Source organism: Rousettus aegyptiacus, unplaced genomic scaffold (assembly GCF_014176215.1).
Source record: "Rousettus aegyptiacus isolate mRouAeg1 unplaced genomic scaffold, mRouAeg1.p scaffold_m13_p_3, whole genome shotgun sequence".
NCBI classification, from domain to species: domain Eukaryota; kingdom Metazoa; phylum Chordata; class Mammalia; order Chiroptera; family Pteropodidae; genus Rousettus; species Rousettus aegyptiacus.
Window position 1 is genome coordinate 109,182,505 of NW_023416306.1, and position 18,603 is coordinate 109,201,107.

General features: G+C 40.4%; 1 protein-coding gene across 1 annotated transcript in view; it reads right to left on the reverse strand.

Moving 5' to 3' along the window:
* RYR3 (ryanodine receptor 3) overlaps positions 1–18,603 on the reverse strand; it is a 464,873-nt gene that overhangs the window by 135,733 nt on the left and 310,537 nt on the right. Inside the window, exons 37-38 of the mRNA XM_016160800.2 lie at positions 14,273–14,375; positions 13,352–13,489 (exon numbers count right to left, since the gene is read on the reverse strand). Of these exons, the coding sequence (XP_016016286.2) occupies positions 13,352–13,489; positions 14,273–14,375 (241 nt within the window). The remainder of the gene's footprint in view (positions 1–13,351; positions 13,490–14,272; positions 14,376–18,603) is intronic.

Genomic DNA, 18,603 nt, shown 5'->3' on the forward strand with positions numbered 1-18,603 from the left:
TATTAGCTTTTCCTTAACCTGGCTTTCTGATTGATTTGGGATATGGGTGAGCTGTTAACCACACAATGACTTAAAATCCCAACCAACATTCAGAGTCTAGAGAATGGAACATTTACAGCAAAACACCTCACATGAGGGCAAATGGGAAGGGAAATAGCCCTTTAGCCTGAAAGGATGGAGCAGGGAACCCCCCATATGTTTTTTGTCCAGGCTGACCTTCAATGTAAGAATAAGAAAATGAGATAAATAACTATGTATGTGACCAAGCTGAGGCTGTGTTAAAAAAAAAAATTGTGACCCCAAGATTGTGACAGAAAAAGCAAGGCTCATCATCGCTGGGTTATTGGTGTCATCGATGGACAGATGTAATTTGATGAGAGGCATGACATTTAAGGTCCTTCTTGATGATCAAGGTTTCTGAATGTGAGACTGAGGTCCAAAAAGTGAGAGAAAGAATAAGAAAGAAATGAGAAAAAAATTGTGGGGATGGGGAGGAAACATTCCCATGAGCCCTGAAAGGCACAGAGTATTTTGTGGCCTGACCTATGCTAGAGACCTAGCACCCACCAAGCAAACCTAGGCTGAATCGATGAATTTATAATTGTCTAAACACTTCTGAAACTGAGGAAATGGAGCTTTATACCCCTAGGTAGCAATGCTACTGAAAATTCCTCCAATTTTAATTGGTTCTCATGAATCAGCGGCAGAGTAGCATAAATGTACCAGGGCCAAGAGGTTAAAAAGAACCGATGCTCTAGAAGGTAGTAAGTTCTCTGTATATCTGTAGATCTGAGGATTAAAATAATTAATGCATATAACCACGTCTGGTACATACTATGGGCTTTATAAAGGTTAACTCTTAACTATCTATATCAGGAATTATCAAAAATGTGGTCCACAGACCCTTGGGGTCCCCAAGAACCTTTAGGAAGTTCTCGAGGTCAAATGTATTTCCATAGCAATGCTAAGATGGCATTTGCCTCTTTCACTGTGTTGATGGCTGCATCAATGGTGCGAAAGCAAGGAGAGGGGCGGGGTACAGTTGCTGGTGCCTCGGCGCGAATCGAGTCGGCAGCACCGGACTCCAGTCTTCAATTCTACATCCCCAGGAAAAAGTCCTCAATGAGACATAAACATTATGGATTTTGTTCACAATAAACTCTTAAGTATTCATCTGTCTGATATCCTGTGTGATGAAATGGGACACAGGCTGAATGCACTCCTGCTGAGTGTCACAGGGAGGTGGCTTTCTTGAGGAAAAGCACTGGTGTGATTGAGCTGTGAGCTAACCTAGGCAATTTTTCATGGAATAACATTTTTAATTAAAAGAACCACAGATAAACTATAGTTAATCAGACTTGGGAAACTGACAAGTATTTTCTTAAAAATGAAAAAAAAAAAAAAAAAAAGAAGCCTGCCACTTCAAGGAAAACAACTGATAATATCTGTTGCCCTATTTGAGCTGTTTCAAGTGAAAACTAGAATTTTGGAAAATGTTTATCTGCCATTGTGAGTCTGACAGTTTCCCAATAAAGACTTTTCTTATTAAATTGTTGATATTAATATGATTTAAAAGACATTTTATAATTGTGCCAACTTCTGGAAACTCTGCATAACTTGGTGAAGCAATGATTTCCTAATTAGTTTGAATGCACAGGGTTACAAAAACATTCATAGGTAAAAGGTCCATTCAACATGCAAGACAGACCAATGGATTTTTATATAACCCAAATTTTATATATACAAAAATTTCTTTAATGCAGTTTCAGATTCCACATGGCAATTAACTTGTGAGAAACTACTATTTGTTGAGTTTTCATGTAGTATTAAAGAAGAGTTTTTAATTATCTCAAAAAGCTTTTAAAATACTCCTCTAACTATATATCTGTTTGTGGCCAATTTTCTTCCTATTCTTTAACCAAACATAAGAATCCAGCTATCTTCTATTAAGTCAGACATTAAGAGATTTATAAAAATGTAAAACAATGTCGCTCTTCTCATCCTCTTTTTTTTTAATTGAGAAATTTAGTTGTTTTTTACAAAAGTATGTTATTTATAAAACACAATGGCTTTTTATCATTTTAAAATGAATTAAAATTTGGTTTAAAATTTCTTTTAAATTCTACTTCAGTAATATTGATAGATATAATCCATATAAACTACGGCTTTTGGGGGTCTTCAATAATTATTACGAGTGTAAAAGGGTTTCAAGACCAAAAAGTTTGGGAACCACTGACGTGTACGAAAGGACTGACATGAGAGTGATGGCCGTGACTGAAAAGCGAAGCTCTTCCTCCAGCTAAGATGAAGCCCTGTTGCATTAGCCTGTGTGATTCCAATCAAGTAGCTGAGACTTGGATCATGAAAGCTGCGGCCGAGGAAGCGTTCTCTGTTTCTGGATGGGAGGTAGCCCATACGTGAGTATAAGAAGAGTAAGACATCTCACACTGAGAAACAAGAGAGGATTCAAGAATCATCATTCTGAAAATGGAGTCCCAGCAGTCAGCAAGGGTCCCCGTCATTATCCGTTCACTCCCAAAGTGCTTCCCGCCAGCCTGAAGAGCCCTACGTGCTTCTGTCTTCAATTTGGGTTTAAGATCAGTCATTTTCAGAGAAAGGAGGGAGCTGGGTATCTTCTACGCAGAGGCTGGGTGGCCCTCCTTAGCCTGCTCTGCAGCCGGGGTGGGGGGGGGGGAGGCTGCACAGAGGAAAGGTGAGCTGCAGGCTGGGGTGGGGGCAGGTTTGCAGAATTACTTGGCACTGACATTAGCTGACCCTTCAATTCGCATGGGATACCAGGGCTGTCAACTACAAAAGGCTTTGCTCTAGAGACCGTGTATATCTAGGCCTTGGCACAGATCTCACCCCCAAGTTTCTGCCTGTCCTCATCTTACTAGCTGAGTTACCTCGGATTGTGTCCCTCCAACATGAGCTTATTAACTGAACAGTGTTTTCTGTTAAGTGCCCAAAATTGAGTTAAGCACCTTATATGAAACGATTTCAAGACATGATTATTATCCACAGCAGCCTAGCTTGGGAAACTAAATATATACATGTGCGGCATTTAATGAGAAATACAGCATAAAAAACAATAGTTAAAACTGTTTTCCAAGATTTTTAGGGAATAAGATAATTCATGAGAAGGTGCAAATTTATAGTCATACTCACATTCAGAAGAAATATGGTAAGATCTTCCTCTCTAATTTTTTTTTTTTACTCAATGGGCCCCTTATTTAAAGTTCTTCCTATTTCTAGAGTAGGTCCCCATTACATGGAGAATAAAGAAGCAGGGAAGGAAAAGCTCAATCATGAAGTTAAGAGGAGCCTGCCAAGGGATGGATGAAATGATCTGATGGAAAAAAAAAAAAAACCATCCTCTGCTATGACTAATTTGGAATGCCATTTTCCTCTGAGAGATGATGGCTCATCGCGCAGTCCCTGTTGTATATACTTTTATTTTTTTCTGGTATCAGTGAGGAAATGCTGCCAATTTTGGTAGATGTTTCAACAGCAAAGGAAGTCAATTTTCAGGATAAATTTGAACCTCCTTCTTAACCGAAGAGATAAAAACATTAAAAACAGGTACAATTGAATAATGAGTTCATTTCTGTTGCTTCCCTAAGTTCATCTTTGGAAATGCTGCCCTTCGATGACTAAAGGAGGAGAAGGGTAAGGGTGAGGCAGAAAGCTGAAATCTTCCATTTCCATAACGTATGGCCCTATCTCCCTCCCCTCACTTCCTGCTCTCTTTCACTCACCCCGCCCCCACCTCCACACACCTATATACTCCACTTAGAACTTCTACCACATGTAGTAAGTTGCTTCCACAATCCTTGTTACGACTCTAGGATTTTTACCCACTGATTTCCCTGTTTCAAGACGACCTTGTCAAGCGTACTAGATCAGGGTTTCCCAACCTGAAGACTGGTACTGGTCTGTGACCTGCTAGGAACCGGGCCACACAGCAGGAGGTGAGCAGCCAGCAAGTGAAGAAGTTTCATCTGTATTTGCAGCCGCTCCCTAGCGCTAGCATCACCACCTCAGCTCCATCTCATATCGAACATTAGATTCTCATAGGAGCACCGATCCCTGGTGCCAAAAAGGTTAGGGACCGCTGCACTAGATGGTTCATCTAATGGAATGTTTAAAAAAGCTACAGTGTTCTTTTCAAAAAGGAAAAAGAATGTAAGAAATCTGTGTAACCAAACATTTGTTTTCTGCTGAGCTATAAAATCAACCCTATGAGATAGAACGATGCCTTAGGGAAGCTAATCATGTGCACGTGGCCTCCGTGGAAATGATAAATGGCTTCATTTATGAAGTTATTATTAACATTCTAGCTCACGCCACTTCTGCAATTAGTGTAATTAGGGAGAGTTGCATTTAGGCAATTATATCAAATATATGATCTAGAAACTGCATTTTAAATGATTGCTCGGGCTAACGCAGAATGAAAACATTTCTAAGGCCTTGTATGGTTTATGAAGGCTTGAGGTCTGAAAGGCACTTTAAAAGAAAAATGGCTTCTACATTATATAATTTCTGGGCGAGTCAGACGTTCCATAGAAGAAGAAAGGATGAGTGTCTTCAGATTTAGCCTTCGTACATCAGTTTGGGAGCCCAGGTATGATTTATTGTTAAGTTGTTTACTCTCTTACACTTGGCGATCAGTGACCTGCTTTGGACCCTAGAACCCAGGTCTACCGTTCTGTAAAACTTAAAAGAAGATTCTCTTGCGTTACCCATGATATTTGGTACAACTTTTTTAAATGGTCGAATTACCAGCATTGCAGTGCCAACTATAATAAAAGAAAGGTCATTTACTCTCATGGTATAGGTTTAAATTTTAGGCTACAAGGGTCTGGAGTCTTTTCATCTCTAAATTTAGATCAGAGTCCAAGTGCCCATCATGCAATGAAGTGCATGGTTATTATCAAAGAGCAGATGTTGGCCACTGGCAAAGCAAATCCCTGTAGTTCACAGGTTCCCAAACCTATGTTGGTGTTACATTTTTGTGAGTGTGCTCTAAAATCTGGGTCAGTTTGGAAGAAAAAGTCTGACGTCATTGAGGAAAAGGGAACACATAAAACTGCACTGTACTTAGCTTAAACTTGGAAAGCAATTCACGATGCTCACACAATTGGACAAAAAAATTATGTGCATCTAAATTACATACACTTATTTTTAAATTCTAAGTGATTATAAGGTCAGCTTGTGGTATGCTGTAAATGTTCTCGAGGCAATAACAGGTGGTAGATCATTTTCAAGTGAAAAAAAAGAAAAGTGTATTTTGACCTCTGCTTTCTTCCTCTCTGTGGGAGGCTGAGTAATGGCCCTCCCCAAAGATGTTCACCTCATAATTCTCAGAACCCGTGAATACCAGGAAATCTTGCGTGGCAAAAGGCACTCTGCATGTGTGATTGAGTTAAAGATCCTGAGTTAGGCAGATTGTCGTGGATTATCTGGGTGGGCTAAACTAATCACAAGAGGCCTTATAAGAAGGAGGCAGGAAGGTAAGGGTCAGAGAAGGTCATGTGATGACAGAAGCAGGGGCTGGACTGATGCCACTGCTGGAAGGGGCCACTCGTGAAAACCACAGGCGGCCTTTAAAAGCTGGGAGAGGCAAGAAATGGATTCTCTCCCCTGGAGCCTCCAGAAGGAAATGCAATGCTACTAATCCTTTTCAGATGCGTGACCTTCAGCACTGAGTGAAAACAAGTCTGAGTTGTTTTCAAGCCACCAAGTTTGTGGTAATTTGTTACAGCAGCAATAGGGAACTATGATACGACCACTGACAGAAAGCCCTGGGTTGAGGATACTTGACTCCTTTTCCAAAGTCATAAGTCAGACTTGAGGGTCTCAGTGAGCAAGCTGCTAGGAAAGTACCCACAGAAGCCAGGACCTGAGAGAGATCCAGTTCTAATTTTTCCTGAAGTACTGAAGTGATAGAGGATTGACGCTACTGAGGTCTGCCGGGATCTAGCCCAGAGCTTTTGTCAAACCAGGACACTAAAGGCAGAAAACACCTACTACAGAGCTGCTATGGCCAATTAGGTAACGTATATAGGGCATGGAGAGCAAATTCTGCAGTTCCCAGGACACAGCTCTGTCCTCTACTCTCCCTCTGAAGATCAAGGGCTAGGACAGCTTCCATTTCGATGCTAAGCATTGAGTACATGAAAGATGCGGAAGATGATAACTGTCACGCCATAATGAATATTCCTAACTACATATCCAGCATTCGTTTGTCCCTTCTTCCTTCTTAACAGAACGCTGAATTGCAGAGATATCTGCTACTCTACCTTGTGGCCCGTGATCCTCGGTGAAAGCTGATGCAACCCCACTCCAAAAGGGGGCTCTGTTGACCTAAGTCAGCATTTTATTTTCTAGTCACACTCATTGGTTCATCACGATTTGACCTGTGATCAAGTTCTGCAATCAAATGTGATCTCAGGATCCTTGCTTCACGAATACCAGGGTGGGAAGAAACTTCCTCACTTTTTCCTTAGTCACTGAAGGGCATAGATGTGAGGCCCAGTACAATAGCCACCATCTTGCCACCGGTCTGAAGGCAAAGCTGAAACATGGAGCAAGAGGATGATGGGGATGGGGGGTGAGCAGAGCCACGGGACTAACTCAACCTGGTGGTTGGCTCTGTCTCTAAACTTCCACAGAGGCCAGTGAAATTTCTCATCAGCTGCTCTGAGTTGGGTCATTTTTTTTTCTTTTCTGCTGAAAGTATCTGAAATGATGAATGTGGAGATGAAGTTCTTATGACCTACACATTGTGTATTCACTTCAGAAGCTGAGAGGTATGCAAACTTGTAAGTACCGAACATTAAACTGAGCATTATTTTATTAAATCCTTGGCTAACATCACGATTAGTAAACAACAGAGCTAGGACTCAAACCGCTGCTGGAATCTGAACCCATCTACTTCATCATTTTAGAGCGGCTTTCAACGACTTCATAAAATTTAGAAAAAATAGTTGTTTCTATTAATACTTTAAATTTATGTTATTCTATCTAGATGCTCTCTTAATAAACTGTGAAATGGATTCAGAAATAAATCCTGAAAATCATAAAGCTTTCGCTCTTTTGCTAACTGAGTCTGATCTTGGCCGATGATTCGCTTTTCCAGAGCATCGATTTCTTCGTCAGTAAAATGAAGTTGGCAATCTCAAATTCACATTAAAGAAAACGAACATAGGATAGTGCAGTGACAAGAGTGCTAGGTACTCTGTTCCAGCTCTGGCTGCGTGACTTTAGTAAAGTTGTTTTACCTCTCTGTGTTTCTATCGACTTCCATGAAGTCAAGTCAATCGTGGTTTAATATTCTGGGATTCTGTATCTATCTGACCCATTAAGCTCTTGAAAAAAAAAATTTGTACTAATTTGTTAAAATAGAAAATGAATGCCTATGGCTTCGTTGGGTTCAGTTGATGGGCACCAAGAATTCCACTGCCACATTTTAATGCCAACCGGCCCTATCTCGGCATTACCCAGCTTGCTTTTACTAAGAGTAAGACCTGAGACTGAGAAGTAAAATCTTAAAATTCTAGTGGTTACTGACCATGGTGGGTAAGTGGCCATTATCAAAGCATCACCACACACCACTCATCACTTCGCGGAGATGTGCTGTGGCAGCCTGATGGCCTTTTTGGTGACTACCCTGACTGCCAGCTGATGAAGGACCCTTCCTATGATAGGGGTCAGATGGCACAACAGCCTTTAGATTTAGTTGGGAAGATTTACTGGGGGAAGGTCTCGTGCCCCCTGCGCCCTGTACCCCAGAGCTTCCTCTGGGCTGAAAGTCTGGTCTGCTTTACAAAGTGGCCAAATACCTACTACTACTACTGAGTATGGAGGGTCAGGGAGAAAGTTAAATCCACTGACTCCAAGGGAACTTGGAAATCCATCACACTAATTTCTCTGTGCTTTCCTGAGGGCCTCTCTGGCCCAGGCCGCACAGTCAGTACTACTTTTGCCTCATTTCAGTAGAACAAGAATACTGTCAGAATCACTGAGAACAAGGTTACAAGGCTTCGAAAACCTAAAAAGAAAAGTCTGGGAAGACAACACGGAGCATTGCTCCTGGATGACATGAAAGAATGCTCTGTTCGTGACTGTCATCAGGACCCAATAAACAGGCGCTATCAGACCCCAAGAGGCATGTGACCGTGCAGGGCCCACCCCAGGCTCTGCAGCAAGCAGCCGAACATCTAAGTAGGCACCCAGCTCTCATTCATCTCAGCTCTGTATTTAATTTTTGGATGTGTCCACTTGTTTCCTTTTCTACTGGCTTCGGTGGCTGGGAATAAGGGTAAAAATTCAAACTGTGGGCCAGAACATTCCACTTCTCATTGCAATCATATTAGCCAGAGCTTTCTACGTGTCAGACCCTGTGTTAAACACTGCCCCTGAACTATTATTTAACCCTCACAACCACCATGTAAGAATAGAAAAGACGGACGCGGCAGAAACCGAGCTTCCTCAGCAATGATGGTTGTTATTAGATTAATCCTCGCTTTCATTATTTTTGCATTAGGCAAAAAACCCACTTCGGTTTAATAAAAAGACCAAGGTTCCTGAGGCCACAAAGAGGCAAGGGCTTTACAGGAGAAGCAGCACTGGGATGGAGCCTCCCACCTCGATCTACACCTGGTGAGGACCCCACGAGTGTCCCCGGTCAGCCTGGCCTGGCTGCCCTTGATCTTAGCTCTCAGGGCTGGCTCTGTGTGGACAGCTATATGGCAGTTGGATATTTCTGCTACATCTGTTTCTAAATACCCCTCCCTTGGTAGTTTTCTGCCTTGGCTAGAGCCTCCCTACCTGGGAGGGTGGAGACAGTGTGAAAGCAAGAGGCTCCCAAGACTGCTCCCAGTCCGACCCCGGGACTGTTTCTCCAGCTGCCGGATGCCCCATTGCTGTCAGAAGCAGCCCTGCAGAGGGCCAGTGAAAATGCGCCTTGGCATTTGCTGTCAGTTCTGCCAGTCCAGCTCTGTGGCCCCCTGGAGTCTCATCCATCATATGGACGTGATTAGCCTATTGTTTTTGAAATCAGTCAACCAGCCTCATAATCGCTTTCTCGAAAACATCCAGGCAATTAAATGACCGATGATGACAATAGGGAAAAGAGCAGAGAGAGAACAGATAATGCTGTTGACGTGTTAGGGAGGGATGTCCCTGAAATGAAGATGGAGCAGAGATGGAACAAGAAAGGAGTCAGAGGACCGAGGTCTCTGTTTTTACTCTGCTGAGAAAGTAACTGAACCGTTTTTATTTTAGTTTCTATGTCTATTCAGTGTGGAGATTAAACTGATTATGAGGCAAACAACTGGCCACACATCCTCAATATACTTCACTGTCCTCTCCCTCCTCCCCTCCAGCCCCCTCCCAGGTGTCCCTGCAGAGTATTCTGGACATGGGGTCCTGGGCATGGACCAGGATTCCATTCTTGGCTTCTTTCTTACTTACTGCAAGAAACTTGTCCAAATTATTTTGTATCTCTCAGGCTTAGTTGCCTGGTGTGAAAAATGGGAACTTGGCTGTCACTGTATCTGGCTGTTTGCTGTGAGGATAAAAATCAGATATGGCAATGTGAAGCATCTAGCACAGTACCTGGCCCAAGGTAGGTGCCTGGTAAATGCTAGGTTCTCTCTCTCCCGCCAATTGAGTTCTCTTCTCCATCACTAAAACATGGTACAAAAGGGCAAGCCTGACAGGGTCTGATTAAACAGATACAGAATATCTGATATGTATCTATTGCTGAGACGCACTGGAATGAGTTCTGATCCTTGCTTTGCCACGCCGGAGGGACAGTTACTTAAAGCTGCAGATTCCCTATTTCCTCATCTCTGAGCTAGGACTAATGATGCCCGTTTTGTCTGCTACGCAGGGCTATCTAGGTGAATGAGACTAGGGGTGAAAAATCTTGTAACTTCTCAGGAGCTAAATAAAAGCAGGACTCTGCCCCTCCCCTCGATGTCTGTTACCACAATTGTCCATCTTATAAGGATCCATAAAGGTCATCTGTAACACCTTCCTTTTCTTCATACTGCTAACTGGTTGCCTACCTTTATGTGTCTGACACCTAGAGTTCACTTTTTGCAGTTAATATATATTAGTTTTTTTATTGCTATGACAAGTCACTATGAACTTACTGACAAAACAACACAATTTTACTGTCTTACAATTCTGAGTTCTATAGATCAGAAGTCTGACCCAGATATGGGTTTTCACAGACTAACCAGGAGTGAGGAAAACCTAACATATATTGAGGACCTACTTTGTGCCAGGTACTGTGATAGATACTTCTAAAGGAAAAACTCAGTGGCTACACATCTGCATTTAACCCTCCTTAAACTGTAGTGTGTGAGAAATACTGGCCTAGAACTAAAAGACTAAAGATTTTCTAGGTAATTTACTGGCCTGGAATAGGAAAACGAAGTGTGACCTAGTATGGTGCGCTGGTGTGATTAGATTTTATCTCTTCGTTATCATATAATCTTTTGATAAGCTAGTAACAGCTTTCATCTTCAACATGGCTTGGAGTTAGTTTAGGTAAATCGCTGTAATGCCGAGCCAACTAGCAGGATTCCCATGAGTTTCAGGACACTGTTGCTTCCTGTTTCCTAGAAAAGCTGAGGTCACTTGGCCAATACCAACTGCTCATAAAGGAGAAATTATACCACCTGTGCTGAAAATTCTGAGATCATATCTTTGGGTTGGCTGAGTTTTTCATGTTAAAATGTTGACTTCTGTTGGTTTCAGATTTCCTACACATAACAATGAGTCAACTAGTGAGTTACCTCACAGATGAAGTAAGCAAGATAACAAGATAATGGTTTTAAAAAGCCATTCTGTGTGTGATGTTTATGTTGGGGGCTCCCGATATATATGGTGACAAATTCTTTGGCAAGCTTCATGAGACGATGGAAAGAGTGTGGAATCAGTCAGATGACCTGAATTAAATCACGGCTTTACTTATCTTCATTACCTTAGGCTGGTGACATTCATTCACCTGGAAATTTTTCTGGAATCAGCTAAGTGTGAATAGAATAAATACAAGTATCCTTTAATTCTTCTCAGTCCTACTTTTGTCAACGACACAACAGAATGTGAAAGAAAACTAAAAGCAGTAAACTAATACTAAGTAGCCCCTCTGTATCTGCGGATACCACAATCCTTGGGTGCTCAAGCCCCGTTATCTAAACTGGCATAGTATTTGCATGTAACCTAGCATACATCCTCCCATATACTTTAAATCATCTTTAGATTATTTATAATACCTAATACAATGTGTATGTTGTGTAAATAATTGTTACACTGTATTGTTTGGGGAATGACAAGAAAAAAAATCTGTACATGTTCCACACAACCATCTAAGGCCAAGCTACAGAGTACACATCGGTAATAATGTAACTTGAAAAAAATTTTTTTTTGATCCATGGTTGGCTGAATCCACAGAAGCAGAACCCAAAGATATGGAGGGCTGTTTATGTGAAATATTTGGTAAATTGTCAATTCACTATAGAATGCTATTCTCATTATCTATACTTGTAATATTTTATCAAGTACACGGGTAAGAGAAATCGGATAAGCAATAATATGGGCAAAGATTCCAATACAGTAAAGGATTTTGACCCGTTTATTGCAACTGGCTACCTATCCAGAAACATTGCCTCCATTTGATTAAGTTAAAAACAATTTTGGGGATATGTTCATTAAACCTATTCCCCAAATTTTCTCATTAAATGTCATCCCTGAGTGAAGGGCTTTATGTCTCTCAAATATCTGGCAGGGAACTCACATGCTGAAACCCAGACATGCCTGACTACCTTCTATTTCTGGGACTCCAGGACTGAAGACATATGACACAAACCTTGAACCTCTCATAATTCTGCTTGTAAAAGGGAAGCAGTATGGGGTGAAGACATGGCGTCTCATCCTGGAGTGGTCTCTCAGGTTGCACGTCCTACCACAGCAGACAGAACGTGGTCTTCCCGCCTGATGCCTGAGGTCGCAATGCTCACAACTGCCATCCTGGGAGGCCGGGCACCACTCTTAGAATTAGGCAGACTTCACAGAAACAGGTGGTTTCATCTGACTGACTCCATTTACCTAACATGAGATGGTCACCTTGGAGGACACCTAGTCGTGACATAGTCTATTAGGAAGAAACACCCACTTTCAAAATAGACTCTCAGCAGGTAATACGGGTCGGCTCAGTCTATTTTTAGTTCTGCTTTGGCAGGAACCCCAAGAAGAGTCTCAACTACTTTTTTTTTTGTGCCTTCAGAACCTTGCTAGCACGTCCTCACAAAATACCCACCCTACCCTTTCTATGATGACGAATGGACTGATCAAGGATTACTAGCGCAACTGCTACCAAGTACCCCATACACTTTCCAGAGGCTTCAACACTCCTGCTGATGAATGGTGAGGATTCTTTTCCTTCAGAGATATTCTGACAAAGATAGAAGGTCAATATAAAGGGCAATAAGATATATGAACCCCAAAGTAGTGTTTGCAGACAAACCAATCATATCTTGACAGTCTATTGCTCTAGTCTATGATTCGAAAGTATATTCTAAGATGGATGGGAACAGGCAGCAAGATAAAAGGCAACAATAAAGAAGAAGTTGTTCTTTCTTCTTTAGACAAATGAAATATTTGCAGAATCTGATACTAAAGAGCAGACTGATTATGCTCTTGAAATGTGGTTTGTGGACAGTAAACTGCCCTGTACAACAAATTATGATCTTGTTTCAATACGAGTCAAATGGTAGGAGTCACCTGTACTATAAGGATTAAAGCAATGAATTTGGACAAGATTTGACATTGTTACAAAAATAAATGTCAAGTCCTTTAGGATGCTACATTATGAAAATTGTAGCCCAAACCCAAACACAACCCTCTCAAACTCCACATTTTATTCCCTTCACTCTTCTATTATTATTTTATATCCTCACTGAGACAATTTCAAAGCAACAAGCAGAAATGACAAAACAACAATGGTTAGAAGAGAATGACTATGGAAATATAAAACCAAGAACAAAAATCTGTTTCTAGGCTTTTTTTTTTAACTAGACAGACAAGAGCAGACCCACCAAGCAATAGACTAGGTTTCAGAAGACTCTAAAAGTCAATTCCTTAAATCAGAAGAAAAACATAGCCCAAAATACATAATAATAACTACCACCAATTACGACAAGATGCCTAGATGGTTGCTTTGAAGCTAAGCAGCCCATCTCTGTAATAGGTGTTTGTTAGAAAGCCAATTCTCTTAATTAAATCTTAAAAGAGCACCATGCTGGGAAGACTGAGATTGAAAGGCTATGTTACTTACTAGGGCATCTCTCTTCCTCCTCTGTTGGCTGCTCCTTCTCTGGCTTGGGAGGGCCTCTGATTTTGTACAAGAAGGCACGGAGTTTTCCAGTCCAGGAGCTATCCTCTTCCTCTTCTTCCTCCCCCTCCAGGGGAACTCCTAGCAAGTCGCAGAACAGAGTGAAAATCTCGAACAGTACCTGAAAACACTGGAGGACTGAGAGAACATAAAAACTCTGCTTCCCACCCTTCTGGAACTTTAAATATTTATCTATGTAATGTCTTTTGGCAAGTTTTATTAAAAAGATGATTTTGTGTGTATAAGAACATCGAGTAATTTCAATCTCAAAACTTCTTTCCAATCTGTACCCAAAAAAGCTCTAGAGTCTCAAGAAAGAGTTAACACTGTTATCTTCAATATAAAGACCATCTATGATCCAATGTGTTACTCAATACTCTGATGTACAAGCAACACAAATGTTAAGAGACACTCCAAACCAGCAGACGTGTATCACAGTAGGGACTGCTGGTTTAGAATTCTGAAGGGCAGGAGTTACAATGCTGTAGCATTGCAAAAGCTGCAAAGGAAAAGGGATTGGAATATTTGCTCAGCGAGGAGCAGAATCCCAACTATCTAAGTAAATCGGATGAAGTCTAGATGAGGATCAATTATTTTCTTTCTTTCTTCAGAGACCCAGTTCCTTCTCATATCTCAGCAAAGTCTCTTCTAGGTAGAAGAAATTTTAGTTACGAAATATGCCAGGATTATTTCCTCTATCTTCTATGACCCAAGTAGTTTGGATAGATCCATTTCTTTAATAATTAGTATTGTAATTTTATAATAGAAAAATAACTTCCTAGCCCCCCATCCCCACCAACTTCTAATGAAGGAATTGGCAACAGACTTGTCTTTCATAAAGCTGCATCCTGGAAGGGAGCTCACCACAGTGAGTAAGAAGGTCCTCATGGAAGTCATACAGTTCCTCCCGGATCTCATCTGGGCAGGGGCAGTTCTCTCCCAGTTGAAAGTTAAGAAGCATGTTAATCTTTGAGTGACAAAAAAAAAAATGGCTAGTTGGTTCTCAATGCTGGTCCAAATAACTGAGATCCTGCCTTAGACAGACATCTAACATTCTTGGCAAATTTTATGCAACTTAATTTGATTTTTTTTGTAAAATTGGTCAACATTAAAAGTAGCTTGCACTTTTTTTCTTATTATGAAAGTAATTTATAGATTGCACAAAATTTCGGTGATACCTAAGGAAGAAAATTTACTGAGATCCTACCACCCAAAGATAACCACTGTTAAGACATTAATATCTTCTGGTCTTTATGTATGCATACTGAGAGTATACCTTAGACTTTTTTGAAACCCAATTTTTCCACTTAATAATTTATCTTGAGCATTTATTTCCTTAACCTGATTTTTAACAGGTACATTGCATTTCATCATACGGATAATCATCAATTTATGTAAAATTTATGTAAAACTAATGACCTATTTTATTTTCATTTTTTATCCTTATAAGATTGGCTTTAATTTCTTTTTACATAATTTTGTTTGCATCTCTGACCATTTCTTTGACTAAACTCCTAAAAGCAAAATGAATGGATCAAAAGGTTTGCACATTTTTATGGCTTTTAATATGAACTGCCAAATTGTCCTCCAGAAAGCTCATAATTTGTATTATTACCAAATTTATACAAAAGTGTGTATTTCTTTGCCATCTCCATTATGGGAAAGAGATTTAACACATTTTGAAATATTTTCCAATTTAATGGGTGAAAAATGTCAGATCCCTGTTGCTTTAGTTTGCATTTAATTGGTGAGGCTGAACTTCATTTCTACACATAGAGACCATTTTCATTTCATATTTAATAAATATCCTGTGTTTCTCCTCCATTTTTCTGTTGGGTCATTATCCATTTAAAAATTAATCGGCAAGTACTTTGCACATATCTAGACTATTAACTCTTCATAACATATATTTCAAATATATTTCTCAGGTTTTAGTGAGCTCTTAATTTTGTTGATTTTTTTTATATGTATGTTTCATGCTTTGCAGTCAATCTAGCATCTTCTTTTTAATTGTAGTTTTGTTTCAGGGATCCTTAACTGCTTTTGCACCATGGACCACTGACAGTCTAGTGAAACCCATGGAGTACTTGTTAGATTAATATTTTAAATACATAAAATATAGGGGATTACAAAGAGAAAAATTATGTTGAAATCCAGTTATCAAGATCATAAACCACAAACCTGTGATATGGTAACATGTATTTATTAACTCAGACAAAAGGATCTGATGGCATGTCTCCCATCCACTGTGATCTTGAAGTAGTGATGACTGTAAGTGATACTTCAAGGTATTATAGCTACTGTAACAGGATATGAAAAAACACGCAATTTCTGTTGGTGACAAAGTCAGATACTTGCTTGCTGCCTCCCTTAATAACTGAAAGAAATTCTATCAGAGATTAAAGAAAAGTTGGTAAAAATAAAGCATCATTTACTTCCCGCTCAGATTCCTGGATGTCTGAATTCTTCCCACAGACCTACAACTCCAGGCTAGTGACTCTCTGGAGGCACTAAAGCAATAGCTAAAGGTAATTGCGTCCATTATGCTGCCTCAGGCAGGGTTACTCAAACAACAGGCAAAAGGGTATTTTCTCCTTCTGTTCAGGTTTTTAGTAAAAAAAAAAAAAAAAAAAAAAAAACAGATTTACAATCTTTTATTTACTAAACTATGAGCATTACCTAATATTGTTAGGAAGATCCTAAGTTAAAGCTTCTACTGCAAATAAGTTTTTGAAAGTAGGTAGAGATACATTTTGTAATAAAATAATATTTATCAAACAGGTTGGAAAAGTAATGTGTAGCTGTTCCACCATGTTTGATTGTAGCAATTATATCAACGACATATATTGATAGGTTGTTTACTGAATAAAAATAAGATCTAAAGATATGGTTTCAGAGTCCAAAAATTAATTTCTTTGTTGACAGATCTTCCCTTCAATGCAACACTTAGGAAGCAGTGATCCACTAGCCTGCAGGACTTAAAATCAAAAGGGGAGTGAGCTGAATTTTTTGCTATAGGTCATACATACCCTTTAATGAAGCCCTTTTGAAAGTGAAAGCCTTTTTAACTATGTTTGGCTAATCTGCCAACAACCATTGGACTAATCTTAGTTTTACCTACTCTTGTAGTTACTTACAACCCCCAAGTATGTTTTTTTTTTTTTTTATCCCCCTGAATACTCTATGGATATAGAGCTGAAAACCTCTCTATTTTCTTCTTAAAGGTTACAGAAGGATGAGGTAGTCATGTCACTGTTTTAAACTTCTCATTCTCATGCATCCTATTTTGCAAGTGATTTTACATTGCTATCCCTTGAAATTGATCTAAATCCTCCATACCCTTTGTTGATATTAAATTCTTAATTATTTAGAAAACTTTATGGGTAGGTTCCTTCGAGAAATGAATACTCTGGGAGAGGTGGCACATGGAACAGATGAGTTTGACAGCAGTAGGTAGCTCTTCTTTTTCATTCCTAGACTAGCAGCATCAGCATCACCTGGAAACTGGCTAAAAATGCAAATTCTTAGGCCTCACATTAGACCTACTGACTTAGAAACCCTAGAGGTGGGACCAGCCATCTGTGCTTTATTACACTCTTGCGGTGATTCTGATGTCTGCTCAAGAATCATTGGGCTAATACATTTAGGGAAGAATTTCTTGAGTAACAGGTTTCTGAAATGAGTCAAATGATTGTTCAGCAGATTGCTCAGAAGGTCAAAGGAGGAAGTGATGGCAGGCCCTGGGGATGCCAAAGAGAAGGTAGAAAAGCAGAATGGGGAAAGAAAGGGTGGAATCGGCACAGGCCTTCCCAGAGCTAGGACTGTGAGCTGTGTCCGTGAGGACAGTGCTAGATGGACAAACCCCGTCCCGGCTGGGTGAAGGAGATGCCAGAAAACATACATAAACTCCATTTACTGGGTCACTGACAGAAGGTCATAGAACATGGTGTGAGGCAACTGCAAACACCTCTAACGCTAAAACATATGACAGCTCGTAGTACTTACAGGATATCTACTGTAGGACAGGTATCCTGCTAAGCAATCTAAATGAATTATCTCACAGGATCCTCACAAGAACCCTGAGAGGGAGATACAAACGTTTTCTGCATTCTGTGGTGAAGAAACTGAGGCACAGAGAGGTCATGTGCCTAAGACTGCACAGCTAGAGATGGGGGAGCCTGCATGGGAGCCATGGTCTGAACCCATCACCTTTGTTATAATCACATCTGCCTTCCTGTTACTCACAAATATGAATTAACATTTGCCCAGTGAAACGGGGAACTTCAGACTTGTTGCCAATCTAAAAGCAGCCTGACAACATTTGTAAAGCCTTCAAGAGCAATTCAAGCTCGCTGCATTTTCCTTAGCACAGTGCAAATTAACTATTCCCATCAATCTAACGCGGCTTCTCATTTTGCCTCCAGCAAAAGAGATAAGCTTTGCCTGCTCTTTTCAAGGCCAGTATCATTCCAGTGACTCTTTAAAAAGCCAAGATATGTGGTTCATTTTTTAAGCCAATATAAATATCTATGTTCTATAAAATAGGTTAGGAAAGTAATTGGACCAAATTGCACAATTAATATAAAAAGGTAGTAATTATATTGACAACTATTCATTAATAGGCTGCTTATACTATTAAATATAGATAAGATCCAAAGATCTGGTTTCCGAGACAGAAAATGAATTTCTTCACTGAAAGATCTATCTTGTTTCTTGAGCACATAAGAGCTGTGGCAAACAGCCCCTGCAGCATATACGTGAGCAGCTGAGCAGCGGGACAAAGGGAAACTATTATTACACAAGATTGCCCTCCCTCACTTGCAAGTTTCACACCGGGGTTTTGAGCCTTTTCAAAGCAGCCTTTCCATCTGGGCAAGGCTGACAAAGTGAGGTACTGTGACGAACAAAGACAACACCTCACAGGAGGGGACTTACCTGCCACCTGTCCTGTCTGGTTCTCCAGGTTTCATCGGGCTGGGGAGGCTCTGTGAGGGTCTCGGTCACTAGGCAATGGGGTTTGGGCACTTAGGTGGGAAAGACTCACTCTTGTAAGTTTGGAAACACTGACTGTATTCTGTTGGTCTCTGATAGAGAGTAGTGACTTCTGTTAGGACTGGACAGAAATTTTTCTAACTGGTGCCTCCTTGCTGGGGTACAAGTTGGATCCCGACAGTGATATGGTCTTTGACTTACTG